This window comes from Pinus tabuliformis, chromosome 5_2 (genome assembly GCF_031772625.1).
Source record: "Pinus tabuliformis cultivar Carrire ecotype Pingquan chromosome 5_2, CPIR1, whole genome shotgun sequence".
In the NCBI taxonomy this organism is placed as follows: Eukaryota; Viridiplantae; Streptophyta; class Pinopsida; order Pinales; family Pinaceae; genus Pinus; species Pinus tabuliformis.
Genome location: NC_142306.1, coordinates 985,494,940 through 985,511,775, shown reverse-complemented (window position 1 = coordinate 985,511,775; position 16,836 = coordinate 985,494,940). Strand labels below are relative to the sequence as shown.

Here is a 16,836-nt window from a genome sequence, read left to right as displayed (position 1 = left end):
ATCCTGATTCTATTGAGGATCTTATTAAGCATGTGTCATGGGAGAGTTGGAGAGCATTTTGAAATGGTTCAAGAAGGACAAAAGTCTTAGGTTGTATGATTGGTTGGTGGAATTCTACCTATCTCTCTTCGAAACTATCGGACCGGACCTTCTTAATGTTATCAAGGAATGCAGATCTACTCGGAGAATGTATGAAGCTATCAACACTACTTTCATTTCCTTCATACCTAAGGTGGACTCCCCTCAATCCTTTAACGACTTCCAACCCATCTCCCTTTGCAACTTTCTGTACAAGATTATTGTTAAGATCATAGCAAATCGTATCAAGCCTATCCTCTCTAATAATATATCCTATGAACAATTTTCCTTTCCCCACAATCGACAAATCCATGAAGCCATTGGCACCACTCAGGAAGCCCTCAATTCTATCAAGTTGAAGAATCTAAAAGGAGCGACACTCAAAATTGATCTCTCAAAGGAATTTGACTGAGTTAGTTGGCTCTATATCAGGATGCTCTTAACAGACATTCGATTCCCTATCCCCTTCATTCGATGGATTATGTGTTGTATTGCTTCTGTCTCTTTCAACATACTCATTAATGGCTCTGCTTCTAACTTCTTCCATGTAGAGAGGGGCCTCAGATAAGGATTCCCACTCTCCCCACTCCTCTTCCTGTCGGTCATGGAAGGATTAAGCAAGCTAATTTCACATGAAAAAGGGTTGGGAGACTACAGGGCCTCAAAATCAAGGATCATTGTATCGTCACACACCTCCTTTTTGTGGATGACGTGCTCATATTTCTTAATGGAGGCATTCATGACTACAATACTCTATCTGATGTAATGCGATTATTTGGTACCGCAACGAGGATGGAAATTAACCGTCCAAAGTCCACCATTGCCTTCTCGGCTTGCTCTCCACAGGAACATTGTCATGCATATCTGAAGTTTCCCTTCCAAATTCTTAAGTTGGAGGAGGGTTTGAAATATCTGGGATTCCGTATTAAATCACATGGATACAAAATTTCTTACAGGACTTGGTTTTTGGCTAAGGTTGAAAAAAGGATAAACAACTGGAGCCATCGATTCTTGTCCAGGGCAGGGCATCTGGTGCTTATTAAATCCGTTCTTGAATCCACTCCATTTTACTAGATTTCGCTTGCCTGGGTCCCTCAAGGCATACTATCTAAAATACAAAGGATCTACCACAATTTCCTCTAGAAGGTGCACAAGAAAGAGAAACCATTTTCCTGGGTCAAATGGAGTTGTATTACTCTGCCAAAAAAAAGGGGGGGTGAGGCCTCAAAGATCTCCTAGATTTTCTACATGCATTGGCTGCCAAATTGGGATGGTTCTTACTAAAGACTAAAAGCCTATGGACAGAAGTGATCACTTATAAATATATTTGGCTTTAGAATATCATGGATTGGGTTCGATTACCATCTTGGAACAAACATGGTATATCTGTTATTTGGAAAGTTTCCTTGCATACTCTCCCCATCATCAGGAGTGGATTAACTTGGTGAATTAAAAATGGTACAATAGTTCAGATTGGGGTCGACCCGTGGATTGGATGCAACAATCTATACCAACTCCCTTTGGAATTGATTGCATTTCTAAACAACAGAGGCATCGTCACAATAGCTCATATTGTGGAACAACTGAATTCATCCATATATCAACAAGCATGGAAGACAATAGTGATTCTCGGTATCCCTGATCAGTGGGCACAGGAGTGGAGGTAATACACTACTGCATTATCAAAATCACATGTTTGAACAAGGGATGATGATGAGGAATTGATTTGGGCCCCGACAACACATGGAGTATATTCACCAAAAGTGGGATACCCCATCATCCACATTGTTCATAATCCCATTGTACTGGAAAATTGGTTGCACGTGATCTAGAAACTTAAGGCACCCCCCATAAGCACCTCTTCATGTGGAACATAATCATGAACAAGATACCTACAGGTATTAATCTCATGAAAAGATTCTTTTAGGGCCCATATTGGTGTGTCATATGTCATTGGGAGGAGGAAACAAATGAACATTTATTCCTGTCCTGCAAAACCACTCATCAAGTTTGGGAGCAAATACTATCTGCATTAAATATCATTCAGATATGGGAAGGAAACAACATCAAGGAGGCATGGACCAGTCGATGGAATGCTTCCCCCACTATGAAAATATGCAATCTTCCATTGATCATTTGTTGGAATATTTGGTTAAGCAGGAACAAAATAATTTTCAACAACATGCATATCAGATGGCCACTGATTATTTCTAGGATCTGCAATAGCTTCAATGAAATTCCAGATGATGAACAACCCACCCCTGCCCGATCTATCATCCATGAAGTCATTGACAATGAGCACCCATGGGCCTACTTTGATGGTTCTGTCCAAGACCAAAGGTGTTGGGGGGGGGAGGGGAGGAATCCTACTTCGCCTATCTGATACTCATTCCTTTCACATTAGTATAGGCCTGGGTGCTGGCACAAACAACTTTGTTGAGCTCATCTCGCTTCGTCATCTTTTATATTTTGCATTGAATCATAACTGTAGACACATTCATATCTTTGGGGACTCTAAGATTGTTATCAATTGGTTCAATTGCACATCTGCATGCCATGTTCATTCACTCAGGAACATTTTGGATGATGCATTGTTTTTAAAATCACAATTTGATCAGATTACATGTATTCATATTTACAGGGAGCACAACAAAATTGTGGATCAGCTTTCAAAAGAGGCAGTGCATCAACCTAGGGGTGAATGGTTGATTCAGGAACAAAGACAGGAAGAGGCCTATCAGTACTATCACAGGCCCTATATAGATCGGATGTAGCAATGGGCCAAAAGGCCCTAATTTATCATAGATTATCCGATGCATAAACTAGCAGAAAATTTACAGCAAAGCAATTTTGAAATTTTGTAAATTTTTGTATAACTTTTACTAAACCTTGAAGGTCCACCCTAAATGGGTAATCATGTATAGACTTATATATTTTTTGGATGATTATATTCACACATATAGCATATGCCATAGGCATCTACAGCATGTAATTTTCCATATATAATAGAAAATTACGATTTTTCCCTGGGAATATATATATATAAGCATGTGTAGGTATTTATATATGTATAAAGTTATATATATACGGTCATGTGTCATATTAAGGGAAGTGTGACTGACCATAGTCTAACATTTTCCCTTTGAATGCAAAACATTATGTTACTTAAGAAATTAATTATATCATTGATGAACACTTTGATAATAAGTTTCATAAATTTTTAGAAATTGATAGCATTTGGTAACATGAAATCTCAGTCTTTTTTTTAAGACACCCAATATAATTGAAACTAATTCATCATTAATATTTTCCATATCCCATAAAAATTCATGTGATATGGTAGGTTGTGTTACAATATGTTTTCAAAGCTCTGGTTCAAACACTTTGGACTGAATGGGCCTTGAAAATGAAATTTAGAAACCTAATCCTATTAAAAATAGAGTTGAAACATGGTTATATTAATGGAAATGATTTAGATAATATTCTGGAAATTCCATTGAATGCTCTTACTTGTATGCCTACATGTGTCACAAAAATATGGTTAACATCAAAACTAAATAGTTTGAAGACTAAAATTGAGGCTCGACTTTGGACCCGAAGGAATTCATGAATAGAAGATAAAATGTCATTTAGCCATTGCACATGTCGACTCGTCTTATAATGATATGAGCACTACACTCACAAGTGTACTTGCATCTTGACTTTTGCGGTTGACTAAGTTGTTATTGATTGTTTAAGTGCATATATAAGGTGATTACTATTATACTACATAAGTTGATAGCTATGTGTTTCTAATAAAATTAAATACCATTTCTCATCCTATGACATAAGGGTTTAAGCAACCTATAGCCTAAGTTATAAGCTGCATAAAGTACTACTACATCCATTAATGCATGCAATGTAATAGTGAGAGCTCATTGATACTATTCAAGCCGAAACTCTATCAGTGTAATATTAGTAAAACATGGATACTAATGATAATAAAGTAACACTGCACTTTATTATATCATAGTTTAGCTCACCAGGTCAGACCATACTAATTCATATGGGATTAGACCTGGAGAAGTATAAGTTGATTAAACTAGATGTAATCCCTAGAATATGAATTTCATTATTTTTTTTACTCTTTAATATGTCTCTCTGACATTGAATTAGCACCATTTTACGGTACATTACAATTGGATGCTTCTTAAAAGGCTTGATTATCTATGATAAATATTATGACCCGGTTTTCTTGCTCTTGAGCTAAGTCCTAGTCATTATACTATCTTCAAGTAATGTGAGTTCAACTCTACCTTAGGATAATAATGAGCATTACATATGCACTTCTGAAATATTATATGGAAGAAAAATTGTCATGAGATTGTGTCATGGTATGAAGAAAAAATAAACTATTACTCATTGGAAATTACTCAATGGCTTCAAAGAGGAAACCAAGATAGGAATTTAACAATTCCCTTTCTATTTCACATCTCATTGTATTATGACAAGGACTAGAATAATCATGAAACTCTCGCTAAGTATATGTACACTTACTTGATACCTTTTTATTTAATTGACATGGATGTAAATGTGAGAAACACCAGAATAACATGTCTCAAGTCAGCAGGTTTTTCATGACAAGGTAATGAATCAATATATTGATACTTGAAATAATTTAAAACTATGTATGTGTGACAAACTAAGAAAAGAAAGATGCATGCAAACTCCAAAAGATGGAAACAACAACCAATAGTACATAAGAAGATGAGAGAGAAACCCCTTGAGCTCTCCAAGATGCTCAAGAGTTCTCTTAAACTATTTTGAAGGATCGTTAAAACCTTAAAGTTGTTAAGGTCATTAATAAAGGCATTGTTAAAACCTTGTGCATGTTTTTGGTGTTCTCATGAAAGTGAACATGAATGTCCAATGTGTCATATAGTTTTTTATTATCATTTTTAGCTATGTAATTCTATTTTTATTGAATGTGAGCATGGCCATGGTTTGTGTTGTTTCCATGTGTTGTTGTATGGTCTTTTTTGCTTCCATTCTTTCTTCTTAACTTCCTCATCTGGTCTTGATTGAGTTTTTTGGTGGAAGCAAAATGAACCTGTGAAAAAGAGCTTAGTAAATGTAGTTCAAAGTTCAAGACCCTAAATAAACTCTATGCATGAGATAAATTATAGTAAATGGAAGAAAACAATAGTGGATCAACCTTGATGCCTTGGATGAATCCACCTGAACACGATAGATAGTGACATGACAATTATGAAAATAGCCTAAGAAGGAAGTTTTCCTAACCTAATTACTGTTTTGGCATATGTATGTTCGACATTTCATGAATATGTTATTAATGAAATGAGTGCATATAATGTCATTTCATTTGACAAAGTCATTGTTGAAAATCATCGTAATCCGATGATTGGTTAATGTTCTTAAAAATAAGGACTATGTGAATGGCATGCTTATGGTAACATGATGAGGTTACCCAATAAAACTTTTATTTCCAATGTTTTTAATGAACTCATGTGTATGATTACTCGTGGTTAAGCGTATAACATTTTTATGCCCTTGTGTGGATATTTATGAAAGAGAATTGTTGAATATTGCAACCATGAGTACACTAATAGCTAGCATATTCCTTTGAAAATAATAACTATGAAGGCTTGCCATGACAGCCAGATCAAAGATGAAAATGAACACAAAGAGATTGGTTTGAAAAGGCTGGGTGTTTACTGAGACTGATAAACCATCAATGCTTGCTACGACTGACAAACCATCAATGCTTGTCTCTTGATGATAAACCACCCATGTAATGAACATACTAGGTGCTTGCTATGACTAATAAACCATTGGTTCTTGCTTTGGCTGAAAAACCACCAATGCTTGTCTTTGGTTGTGAAACCACATGTACAATGAATTATTGGTTCTTGTGGTTGGCTGAGAAACCATTGGTGCTTGTAGTGGTTGATAAACCACCGACGCTTTCCAAACTGTTGATTAACCACCTGCAAGTGATAGCAATCTCTCATCTCAGTTGGTGTATTTCCCTACTTAATCGGAATTGACTCAAGACTACCTAAAGTAGTATATTTTCCACTAAGTGCTTGCTTCGACTAATAAGCCACTCAGTAAGTTGAAATTCAAGACTACTTGAAGCAATATGATGACCACTGAGTATTTGCCTTGGGGATGATAAACCACTCAATGAGTTGCACTTTAGGATGGACCTATACAAAAAGACTATGGGGAGTAGTATGACCGCAAGTACGTATTTTCCTTGAGGCTGATAAAGTACTCAATGAGCTGGATTCGATAAAGACATAGTTATTCAATAAATATGGAGATATGGAGTATATACATCACTGAGTTCTTTTTGAGTCATCTGAAATAACACTAAGTCCTTGTAAAACCAAGAAAAACTACAAAGATAAGTATTGATCTTATAAGAATTGTGTGTTATGATGTATGTGAACTACTGAACTATCCACCAAGAATGTATGAGGCTAATGGAAAAGAAAAATAATCAGCATGACAACATCAGAGTACGCAACTAAAGCATGATAGAACTAAAGACTTCAAGAACTAGCCGATTGCAATAACACTAGAATCCCATGATGTGCTTTGATCATCCTAAGATTCCATGACCATGTTTTGTGTTATTAAAACAAGCCAGAGGGAAGCCTACATTGTTGGTAACCAATGGTTGAATAGATCAAGTAATGCCAACAATGAGAAGTTGAAGAGAATTGTTTCTTGGTTCTTTGTGTAACGAATTTATGGGAGATCAAGATGAAAGGAGATAGTAAATTGTATTGAAAAATGGATTGATGGGATCAAAATTTAACGTTCTGTAACTAGGCCACAATTTCTCTTGCCAAATTAGCATTAAAAGGTGCTCCATTTTATTACATATAGGATTCAACTCATGTACAGAGGAAGCTACAAAGTGGCAGTCTACATTATTTACAGTTCATAGCAATTTGAAGTTGCAAATTCATTTAGTGTGCAGTTGAAATTGGTGGTCATGGGTCTGGGCAGATCCAGGCATTTGTACATCAAAGGCCTACACACTCTTCTCCAGAAGAAGTAGCAATCACAAGCATATGAAATCCAAGGGTGCTTCGTCATCTGTGCGAAGGAAGCGTGTGCGGAGGAAATTGTGTTGAGGTGGTTATGCAAAGGAAATTGTGTGGAGGTGGCTATGTGGAGAGGTGGTTGTGTAGAGGAAATTGTGTAGAGGTGGTTGTGCAGAGAATAAATTCTTGTGCGAAGAGCTTACATTGTGTGGAAAGCTTCTGTGAAGGTGGTTGTGTGGAGAACAAATGCTTATGTAGAGAGCTTACACTGTGTGGAAAACTTTGTGGGGAAGAATCAATTAATTAGCAATAGAGACAAGGATTATGCTGCATCACACTTATTAATCTAGCTACAAAAACTCCAAGTAACTAAAGTCACACATTAACTTCTAATATTTAATAAATGATGAGGTCTATAACATCACATCATTTACAAGTGCTCCAAAAACCTAAAAGTCAAATATTAAAATGGGTATGTAGGATTTTTTTATTTAATATATATAATAATAATATATAATTTTAAAATAAATATTAAGCCCATCAAATTTTTTCAAAAATATATAATTTTTTAATAATAATAAACTATAAAATATATTTATTTGTTGAATTGAAATAATTAAAAATAAATAAATGAATCATATTACTTATATCATTATCCTAAATAAAATTAGAATATAAGATACTTTATCATAATGAATAAATAAAATTGGAATATAAGATACTCTATCATAATGAATCTTGTGTATATTACTTATATCATTATCCTAAATAAAATTGGAATATAAAATACTCTATGCTAATGAATAAATAAAATTAAAACATTAAATACTCTATCATAATGAATATTGAATATTGTATAGAATATTTTTTAATACATATTTTATAAGATAGATTAAATATTTTTTAACAAATATTTCACCATTATATATTTAATTTTAAAAATAATTTAAAAATATAAAATTATATAATTTAGATTTTAAAAATATTTAAAAATGATATAATTAAATTTATATACATTAAAAAAAACCTAAATTAACATTTTATAAATAATCTTAAATGAAATAATACATAAAAACATAACACCACCATCCAAGTTTAACAAGAAAATTTGAAATACCAGACTCGACGATGACTGATTATGGATTATACATGGACTTTCAATATTTAATGAATAATGAGGGATAATGCGGAAGTCAAACAACCTTTGAGAGAGCAGGTTTGAGCACCACGGAACGTGCATTATACATTACCTTTCCATATGTAAGGTTTGATGACGGATCAAGCAGAAGTAGTTTCAAATATTTAAATAAAAGAATGAATCACGTTTAACTGAGCCGATCAATTTCCACGTCCCAAGTATGTAAACTAACATATGATTATGTAAACAAATAACCAGAAATATATTATAATAATTCTCACGTTTTTATTTTTTATTTTGGTTTGAAAGTTATTGGTTAAAAGTTTAGGTACAAGGAAATATAATAATGCTTCAATAAATCGGATAAGTATAAGAGTTTAAATTTATTTTTAAAAAATTATCAGCGAATCATCTTAAGGAACGTGGTTTTTTAAATAGTAATGAATGGGCCGGGTGCATTTGTCACTACGAACTTATCACTATTTTGACGCTTTCATAACTTCTCGACTCAATAATTAATAATAACTATTTATACTATAAAATTGTCTATGCAAAAAACTATTTCATTTAAATTAAAAAAATAGTAATAAATCAAATTACATTTTTAAATTATATATGCAAAGCTGGCTGATTAACAACTTAACTTCAGATAGATTTTCCCACCCTATTAAAATGAAAAATTATATCCACATCAAACAAAACTATTAAAGCGCAGCCTCCCGATTGTGTATGATATTTCTTCGTCCTCGAGCGTTGCTTCATAGCACTCGCAGAGTCCAACAACGCATAGTTCTGCAACCGGCAATTTCTGTGCTCCAGACATGGACGACAACAAGGATTATGAGCTCACTGTCTATCAACATGAACATGGCGACATAGAGAACTCCTTGCCGCTATCACCGCACGCTTCTCAGTCCAAGAAATCACCCGCAGAGTCCCGTCTGTCAGCGATATTGTTAGACCAAGGCCTCCTTACTGTCTATTACGGCCTCCTGACTTTGTGCTTGGCACTGAACATACTTGGATTGGTAGCAGCAGCCACTGGTTATTTTCCGTACGCTAACGAGAAAACCGCTGTCGTCTCCATCGGGAACATTCTCCTCTCCGTGCTCTGCCGAAGCGAGGCTTTTCTGAGATGCATCTTCTGGGTCACAGTGAAGGTGCTGGGCAGATGGTCATGGGTTCCACTCCCCGTAAAGATGGCCGCTACTTCGTTTCTCCAGTGCGTGGGAGGAATACACAGCGGCTGTGGTGTTTCGTCGAAGATGTGGCTCATTTATTCGCTCGCCCAAACGCTCTCTCACCGTGAAAGCAGTTCTGATGAGATTATAGCCGTTGCATCTGCTATTCTAGGCCTGCTGTTCATATCCTCACTCGCGGCATGTCCTGTAGTACGTCATTTGCACCACAATCTCTTCGAAAGATTTCACCGCTTCGCCGGCTGGACGGCGCTCGCTATGCTTTGGGCATTCGTCATACTCACTGCAAGCTACAATCCGCTGGACAAGTCCTATAACATTCGCTGTTCGAATCCCGTGACGAAGCTGGAATTCTGGTTCACTGTAATCATAACTTTGCTGATAATCCTGCCATGGGTATGCGTGAAAAGAGTTCCGGTGAAAGCGTTCGCACTTTCCAGTCACGCGAGCCTAATAAAATTCCCAGGCGGAATAAAATCAGGCATCATGGGCAGAATCAGCCGATCGCCTCTGTCGGAATGGCACGCGTTTGGGATTATCTCCGACGGGAAGGAGGAGCACATGATGCTGGCCGGTGCCGTTGGGGACTTCACCCGACGACTCGTATCGGAGCCTCCCACACACTTGTGGGTTCGTGGACTTCACTTTGCAGGATTGCCATACCTGATAAACATGTATAAAAGAGTGGTGGTGGTGGCAACAGGGTCGGGCATCTGCGTCTTCCTGTCTTTCCTTGTGCAGCGGTGCCCCGCCGATGTATATGTCATCTGGGTGGCCAAGGGAATTGAACAGAATTTCGGCGAAGAAATTACAGCAATGTTGAAGAGCTACCCTTCGGAGAAGATGATTATCCACGACACCGCGGTGTCAGGTCGACCAAACCTTCCGGATATGACAATTGAAGCAGTGAGAAGGTGGGGGGCTGAAGTGGTGATGGTGACCAGCAATCCAAGAGGAAGTATGGATGTGGTGAATGGATGTGAAAGTGAGGGCATCCCAGCCTTTGGCCCAATCTGGGACTCTTGATTCTGTACAACTTACCCGCTGCTTCTCATTCACCCAGTATTGTTTGCTTCCTCCACTATCGCCTCGTGTCTGATCTTTAGAATATTCAGAGACAAGGAAGTAGAAGGGAGAGCACAGGAGACCGCGGTGTCAGGTCGACCAAACGTTCCGGACATGACAGTTAAAGGCGCGAGAAGTTAGGGGGCTGAAGTGGAGATCGTAAGTAGAAGGGAGAGCACAGGAGACCGCGGTGTCAGGTCGACCAAACGTTCCGGACATGACAGTTAAAGGCGCGAGAAGTTAGGGGGCTGAAGTGGAGATCGTGACCGGCAATCCAGGAGGAAGTAGCGATGTGCAGAACGGATGTAAAACTGCTGATCAAATCCCTACTTCACTATCGACCTCTCTTGATTCTGGGTGCTGTATTATTTATATTGAGTTGTTAAATTTGAGGTAAAATTTTGATTTGTTTATTTAAATTAGTTTTTGATTATATATTTACTACGTTGGAAAAATTTTATTGCCACTTTAATTATATAAAGCTTACTTATGATTTTAATAAATTTTTGAGAAATTGGAAAAAAAACCACCTAAAATATTTCCAAAAACAACTATTATTACTTAATATTATTAGCTTCACCACTATCCTCGTAATCTTATCTTTAGAGTCTTCAAGGGAAACGAAGCGATGGGAGAGAACAGTACGGAAGTGTATTACTTCCTTTTGTTTGTTTTTCATACTATAATTTATTTTTGCCTTCCCTCCGAGCCTTGTAATACTTTATTTTGATTGTTTTTCAGTTTTAATTTATTTATTTTTCCTTCGTTACTTGCAATCCTTTCTTTAAATTGTTGTGCATTTTAAATTATTTTTTAACTTGTAAATTTTTGTAATTTTTTTTTTATGTTTTTTTAAGTGGTTGTTTATTTTAAAATATTTTTTAACTTGTAATTTGTTTTTTAGATGGTTGTTTATTTTAAATTATTTTTTAACTTGTAATTCTTTTTTTAATAGATATATTAATTTTTCATTAATAAAAGAATTTTAAATAGAAAAGTCGTTTAAAATATTTAAAATCATTTAATATATTTTTTTATTAGTTTTTCACAAATTTTTCATAATTCAAAGTATTAAAAAATTATTTTAACCTTATAAATATACTGTTTTTTATTTTATTTTATTTATTTTTATTTTAAATTATAATAATAAATATTGTGTTTTTTTATATAGTTATTTATGATAAATATTATTGGAGGAAGCTCTTTTTTCTATAATTAAATTGTTTCACGATTTTGTAAATATTCAAGATCTAATAATATTTTCTTTCAAACTTCATCTCCATCATCCTTTTCATGCAACATTTCTCAGAGAAACTTTTGTTAGGTGCATCTTGGTGTAGGAATTTACAGGGCAAGTTCCTCAGACAGAACACTAAAAGGACCACCGATCACAAACAGATCACAGATCAATACACCAGTATTTTGACGTGGTTAAAACCCTCAAAGAGGGAAACAGTCCACGGCCTGAGCCAACGCGGCCACTTCAGGCAATTTATTAATAAAAGAATGAAAATTTACATATGCTTCTCTCATAGATGGATTACCCTACAAATGACCCTCCATGCTCTTTAAATAGAGATCATGGACCAATCGGGTGCTAAGCCACGGATCAAGTGTCGGTAATACCGAGAAGAGAATGAACCGTCGGATCACTACATATCGTGACCGTCGGGTTGTAAGTTACAAAATGTACATAGTAAAGAAACACACTTTACCTAACTCTATACCTAACTCTATACTAGACCAAGTTGTACTTAACTATTTCCTATGTGTCGGAATATCCTAACATCCCCCCTTAAGAACAACTTGGGATAGGATTGAAGGATTTACAAATATGACACAATAGGAGAAGGAAGAAGGCACTAGAGCCTATCCCCCCTTAGTGACAACTTCTTGAACTCCAACCATAAATCGAAGTTTAGTGAACTTCGCCTCTGTGAGAGCCTTTGTAAAGATGTCTGCAACTTGATCATCTGTTGAACAATATTGCACTTCAAGAACATGGTCGTGAATGAGCTTTCTGATGAAGTGCATGTGCAATTCAATGTGTTTGCTGCGCTGATGTTGGACTGGATCTTTGCATAGCTGAATGGCACTTTGATTATCACACCAAAGTGTAGTCGGATGTTGCTGCTGAAAGCCAAACTCTAACAGGATCTGACGAAGCCACAAGGCTTCCTTACTAGCTTCTACGGCACCACGATACTCTGCTTCTGCTGAAGAAAGAGAAATGGCACCTTGTTTCTTGCAAGCCCATGTAATAGGTCCTGAACCAAGAGTGAACACATAACCTGCAGTAGACTTCCGATCATTAGGGTCACCAGCCCAATCGGAATCAATGAAACCAACCAATAGAGGAGCTGCTTCGGCACTGTAATGAATTCAAAACTGAACTGTACCTCGAACATAACGAAGTATTCTTTTAGCTGCTTTCCAATGACTTTCACGTGGGTTTTGCATAAACCGAGCAACAAGGCCAACAACAAAGGAAAGGTCAGGACGAGTATGGGTTAGATACAAAAGTTTTCCTATAAGTTGACGGTATAAGGTAGCATCAACTTCAGGAGAAGTACAAGTGACTGAAAGTTTGACCCCAGACTGAAAGGGAGAAGGGGCTAGCTTACAGTCTTCCATGTGAAAATGGCGTAGAATATCACAAGCATACTTGGACTAGGAAAGGGAAATACCTTATTTGGATTGCAAGACTTGAAGACCGATAAAATAATGTAAGTGTCCTAAGTCTGTCATTTCAAACTTCCTTTTAAGGCTAGACTTCACATGGTTTATAAGGTTGGGATCACTACTAGTCAGGATAAGATCATCAACATAAAGAACAAGAATAATAAGAGACTTGCCCACTTTCTTGGTGTAGACAGTATTGTCAGAATGACACCTAGAGAAGCCAGATTCTAAAAGAAAGTTATCCATTTTGGCATACCAAGCTCGAGGAGCTTGCTTGAGACCATAAAGGGATTTCTTAAGCCGACATACAAGGCTGGAGTCTGTTTGTATAAAGCCAATAGGTTGTTCCATATAGATTTCTTTATGCAAGTCCCCATGCAAGAAGGCAGATTTAACATCCATCTGATGGACTTCCCATTTGAAAGAGGCAGCAAGGGAAAGAACAAGGCGGATAGAGTTCATTTTGGAAATAGGGGAGAAGGTTTCAGTATAGTCAATGCCTTCAACTTGTGAAAAACCCTTAGCAACAAGACGAGCTTTATGTTTATCAACTTTCCCATCTCGTCCATACTTGGTTCTGTAAACCCATTTGCATCTAACAAGTTTTCGTCCCTTTGGTAGAGGAACAAGATCCCATGTATCATTTGCCAATAATGAATGATATTCTTCATTCATAGCTGCTTCCCAATCCGGATGGCCTAAAGCTTCTGCAAAGGTGTCAGGATCATAATTAACTGAAGCTTGAGCCAGTAAAGAAGAGGCTCTCTCAAACTGAGAACGTGTACGTCGTTGATCTGTAGGATCACCAGCAAGATCACCTGTTGCATCCCGAGTAGCATGGACCCATTTTGGAAGCAGAGGAGCTGAAGGAGAATCCTGAGAAGGTGGGGGAGGATTTTCATCCTTGCTTTCATCATCTGAAGAAGAAATATTTTCAAAAGTAGAAGAGATAGGGAGAGGTGGCACATCTGCCGAACTAGGCTCGCAGGCCGATATATTTTCATCAAACTTTACATCTCTTCTAATGATAACATTTTTGGACGTAAGTGGAATAAGTCTATATCCTTTGACATCTTCAGAATATCCAAAAAAAATACATTTTTCACTCTTTGGTTCTAAAGCTTTAGGTTTCTCATCTGGAATATGGGCCCATGCTTCACTTCCAAAAACACAAAAGTGACTTACATCTGGTTTGTTTGAGCTCCATGCTTCTTCTAGAGTGATATTCTTTAAAACCTTAGTAGGAGTGCGATTTATTATGTAATTTGCACAGTTAATTGCTTCTGCCCAATAATTAAGACTAAGTCCTTTAGATTGAAGCATACAATTAGCCATTTCCTTTAAGGTGTGATTCTTCCTTTCAGCTACACCATTTTGTTGTGGAGTATATGGAATAGTATGTTGCATTTGAATTCCATTCTCAGTGCAAAAGTTGATGAATGTGTTTTTAACATATTCTCCGCCATTATCAGATCTTAGCTTAAGAATTTGATGTCCAGATTGTTTTTCAACAAAGGCCTTAAAGGCCAAGAACATGTTAAATACTTCACTCTTGAGTTTTAAGAAGTATACCCAAGTGCGTCTCGAGAAATCATCAATGAAAGTTAAGAAATACTTGTAGCCAGAGAATGAAGCAACTGGAAGTGGACCACATAAATCACTATGCACGAGCTGTAAAGGGGCTGAGGCGTGCCAAGAGGCATGTTTTTCAAAACTGTCCCAATGATGTTTTCCGAGTACACATCCGGAACAAACACCATCTCTGCAAGATACCATTGGAAGACCTGTCACCATATTTTCTTTACATAGATTCTGAAGAGAGCGATAGTTTAAGTGACCAAATCGCTCAAGCCAAAGTTTGCTCACTTCATCATTATGAGCAACAAATACTGAGGGAAGATTTGATGACCCAAAGTTGTGAAACTTATACAACCTTGTAGAATCATCAGCAATGCCAGTAGCTAAAATCTATCTAGGATCTCTTAGGTCCTTAATTACAACATTGTGAGGTGAAAATTCAACGATTTTACCTTCACCTGAATGGGTTATTTGATATACAGATAGAAGGTTGCAGGATAAGGTTGGAACACATAATACATCATTAAACTGACCATTGTCTAGATGAACAGTTCCAGTCCCTACAGAACTAAGAGATCTATCATCACCAACATATATATTTTTGGTGTTACAATCATTTAAAGAAGAAAACATGGCTTTGTTTTTGGCCATGTGATAAGAAGCTCCAGAATCAATGAGCCACTCATGAGAATGAGAAGAAGAAGATACATTTAGTGCATAGCCAGACCGAGATGCTTGATAACCACATGCAGAAAGTGCCATTCCTGAAGATGAAGTTGAAGTTGAAGATTGGTCCAAATGGATGTTATGCTTCTTCATTACTGCTTCCAAGGCTTCCATCTTCTTAAAGCATTTGGATTCTAAGTGGCCATCTCGATTACAAAAGTTGCAATGTCTATCAGTCTTCTTCCCTTTGTTTTTATTTGTCTTATCATTTTGTTGAAATGATTTTTCATTTTGAGGCTGAAATTGCTTAGGACCCTTGATTGGTTTAGGACCATTCTTTTTAGGATACAACTTCTTAGGATTCTTTGGATTTGGTTGCTGCTGGGCGGCTAATGCTTTCTTAGAAGAGTTTCCAAGATGAAGAAGACCAAGATGTAAGAGTTTTTCTTGTTCTCTTATTAAAGAATCACAAATGGAATCAAAGGAAGGGGACTTGTAGGTTTGTCCTTGAGAAATGAAGGCTTCTCTTGTAGAATGGAAGGTGGAAACAAACACAGAATAGGCTGGTCCCAACTTAGTAAGAATAGAGTAGATAAGGCTACTATCTTCTTTCTTAACCTTAACACCTTCCAAGAGAAGTCTAAGGGTCTTGAACTTGGATAAAAATCTTCAATGCAAGAAAAATTATTGGGGTCCAATGTAAGCAATTCATTTTCAAGTTGATGGGCTTTAAGTTCATTTTTAATTCCAAAGACTTTAGTAATTTGTTGCAGTGCTTCATCAGGAGTATCAAGTTCTGCAATATGGAATCTAAGATCTGGAGAAATAGACATCCCTATCAACCCACGTGCTTGGTCTTGCCTATTTTCCCATTTAACTGCCTTGTCTTCATCTTTCGCTTTGGTCTCTTGGCTTGTGGCTATTCTATAAAGACCTTTACTTCTAAGTAAATCCACAATGTAGGACCACCATTGGAAGTAGTTGGTGCTGTCAAGAATAACTTGGCATGGACTTTCCATTTTAAAAAAAAATGAAGCTATAGATGCTGAAACTAAGTGTTTCAATGGAAAGATCTCGAAAAATTAGGCCGTTTAAAAAAAAACGGTTCTAAAAACAGCTTCCGGATGAAGAAGTTATGGCTTTTTGAAGAAAATTTGATGAAGTCGTCGACGAAGTGCGGGAATGTGCGGAAATGGAGACTTGAACCCAAGACCTCTACTCTCACAAATTAGCTTTGCACCAAGTGAGCTATACAAAAAGTTTGAGAGAGAGGGGGGGGGGGTGGAAGGGGGGGGTTGATGCTTTGGGTTGCGTGCTTGCTTTGAGAAAGCTCTTTTTCCCTACAAAAAAAAAAAACACAAAACCCAACACG

General features: G+C 36.8%; 1 protein-coding gene across 1 annotated transcript; it reads left to right on the top strand.

Annotated features, from left to right (window-relative positions):
- The first annotated feature begins 9,345 nt into the window (after positions 1-9,345).
- Positions 9,346-10,693, top strand: LOC149162601 (adenylate-forming reductase 06235-like). The gene has a single exon (XM_089435744.1). It carries the CDS (start codon positions 9,474-9,476, stop codon positions 10,497-10,499), a length of 1,026 nt encoding a protein of 341 aa, XP_089291870.1. The 5' UTR covers positions 9,346-9,473; the 3' UTR covers positions 10,500-10,693.
- Positions 10,694-16,836: the final 6,143 nt, after the last annotated feature.

Excerpts from the sequence above, each read along its gene's own strand:
- LOC149162601 (XM_089435744.1), top strand. The coding sequence starts at position 9,474 with ATGGCCGCTACTTCGTTTCTCCAGTGCGTGGGAGGAATACACAGCGGC.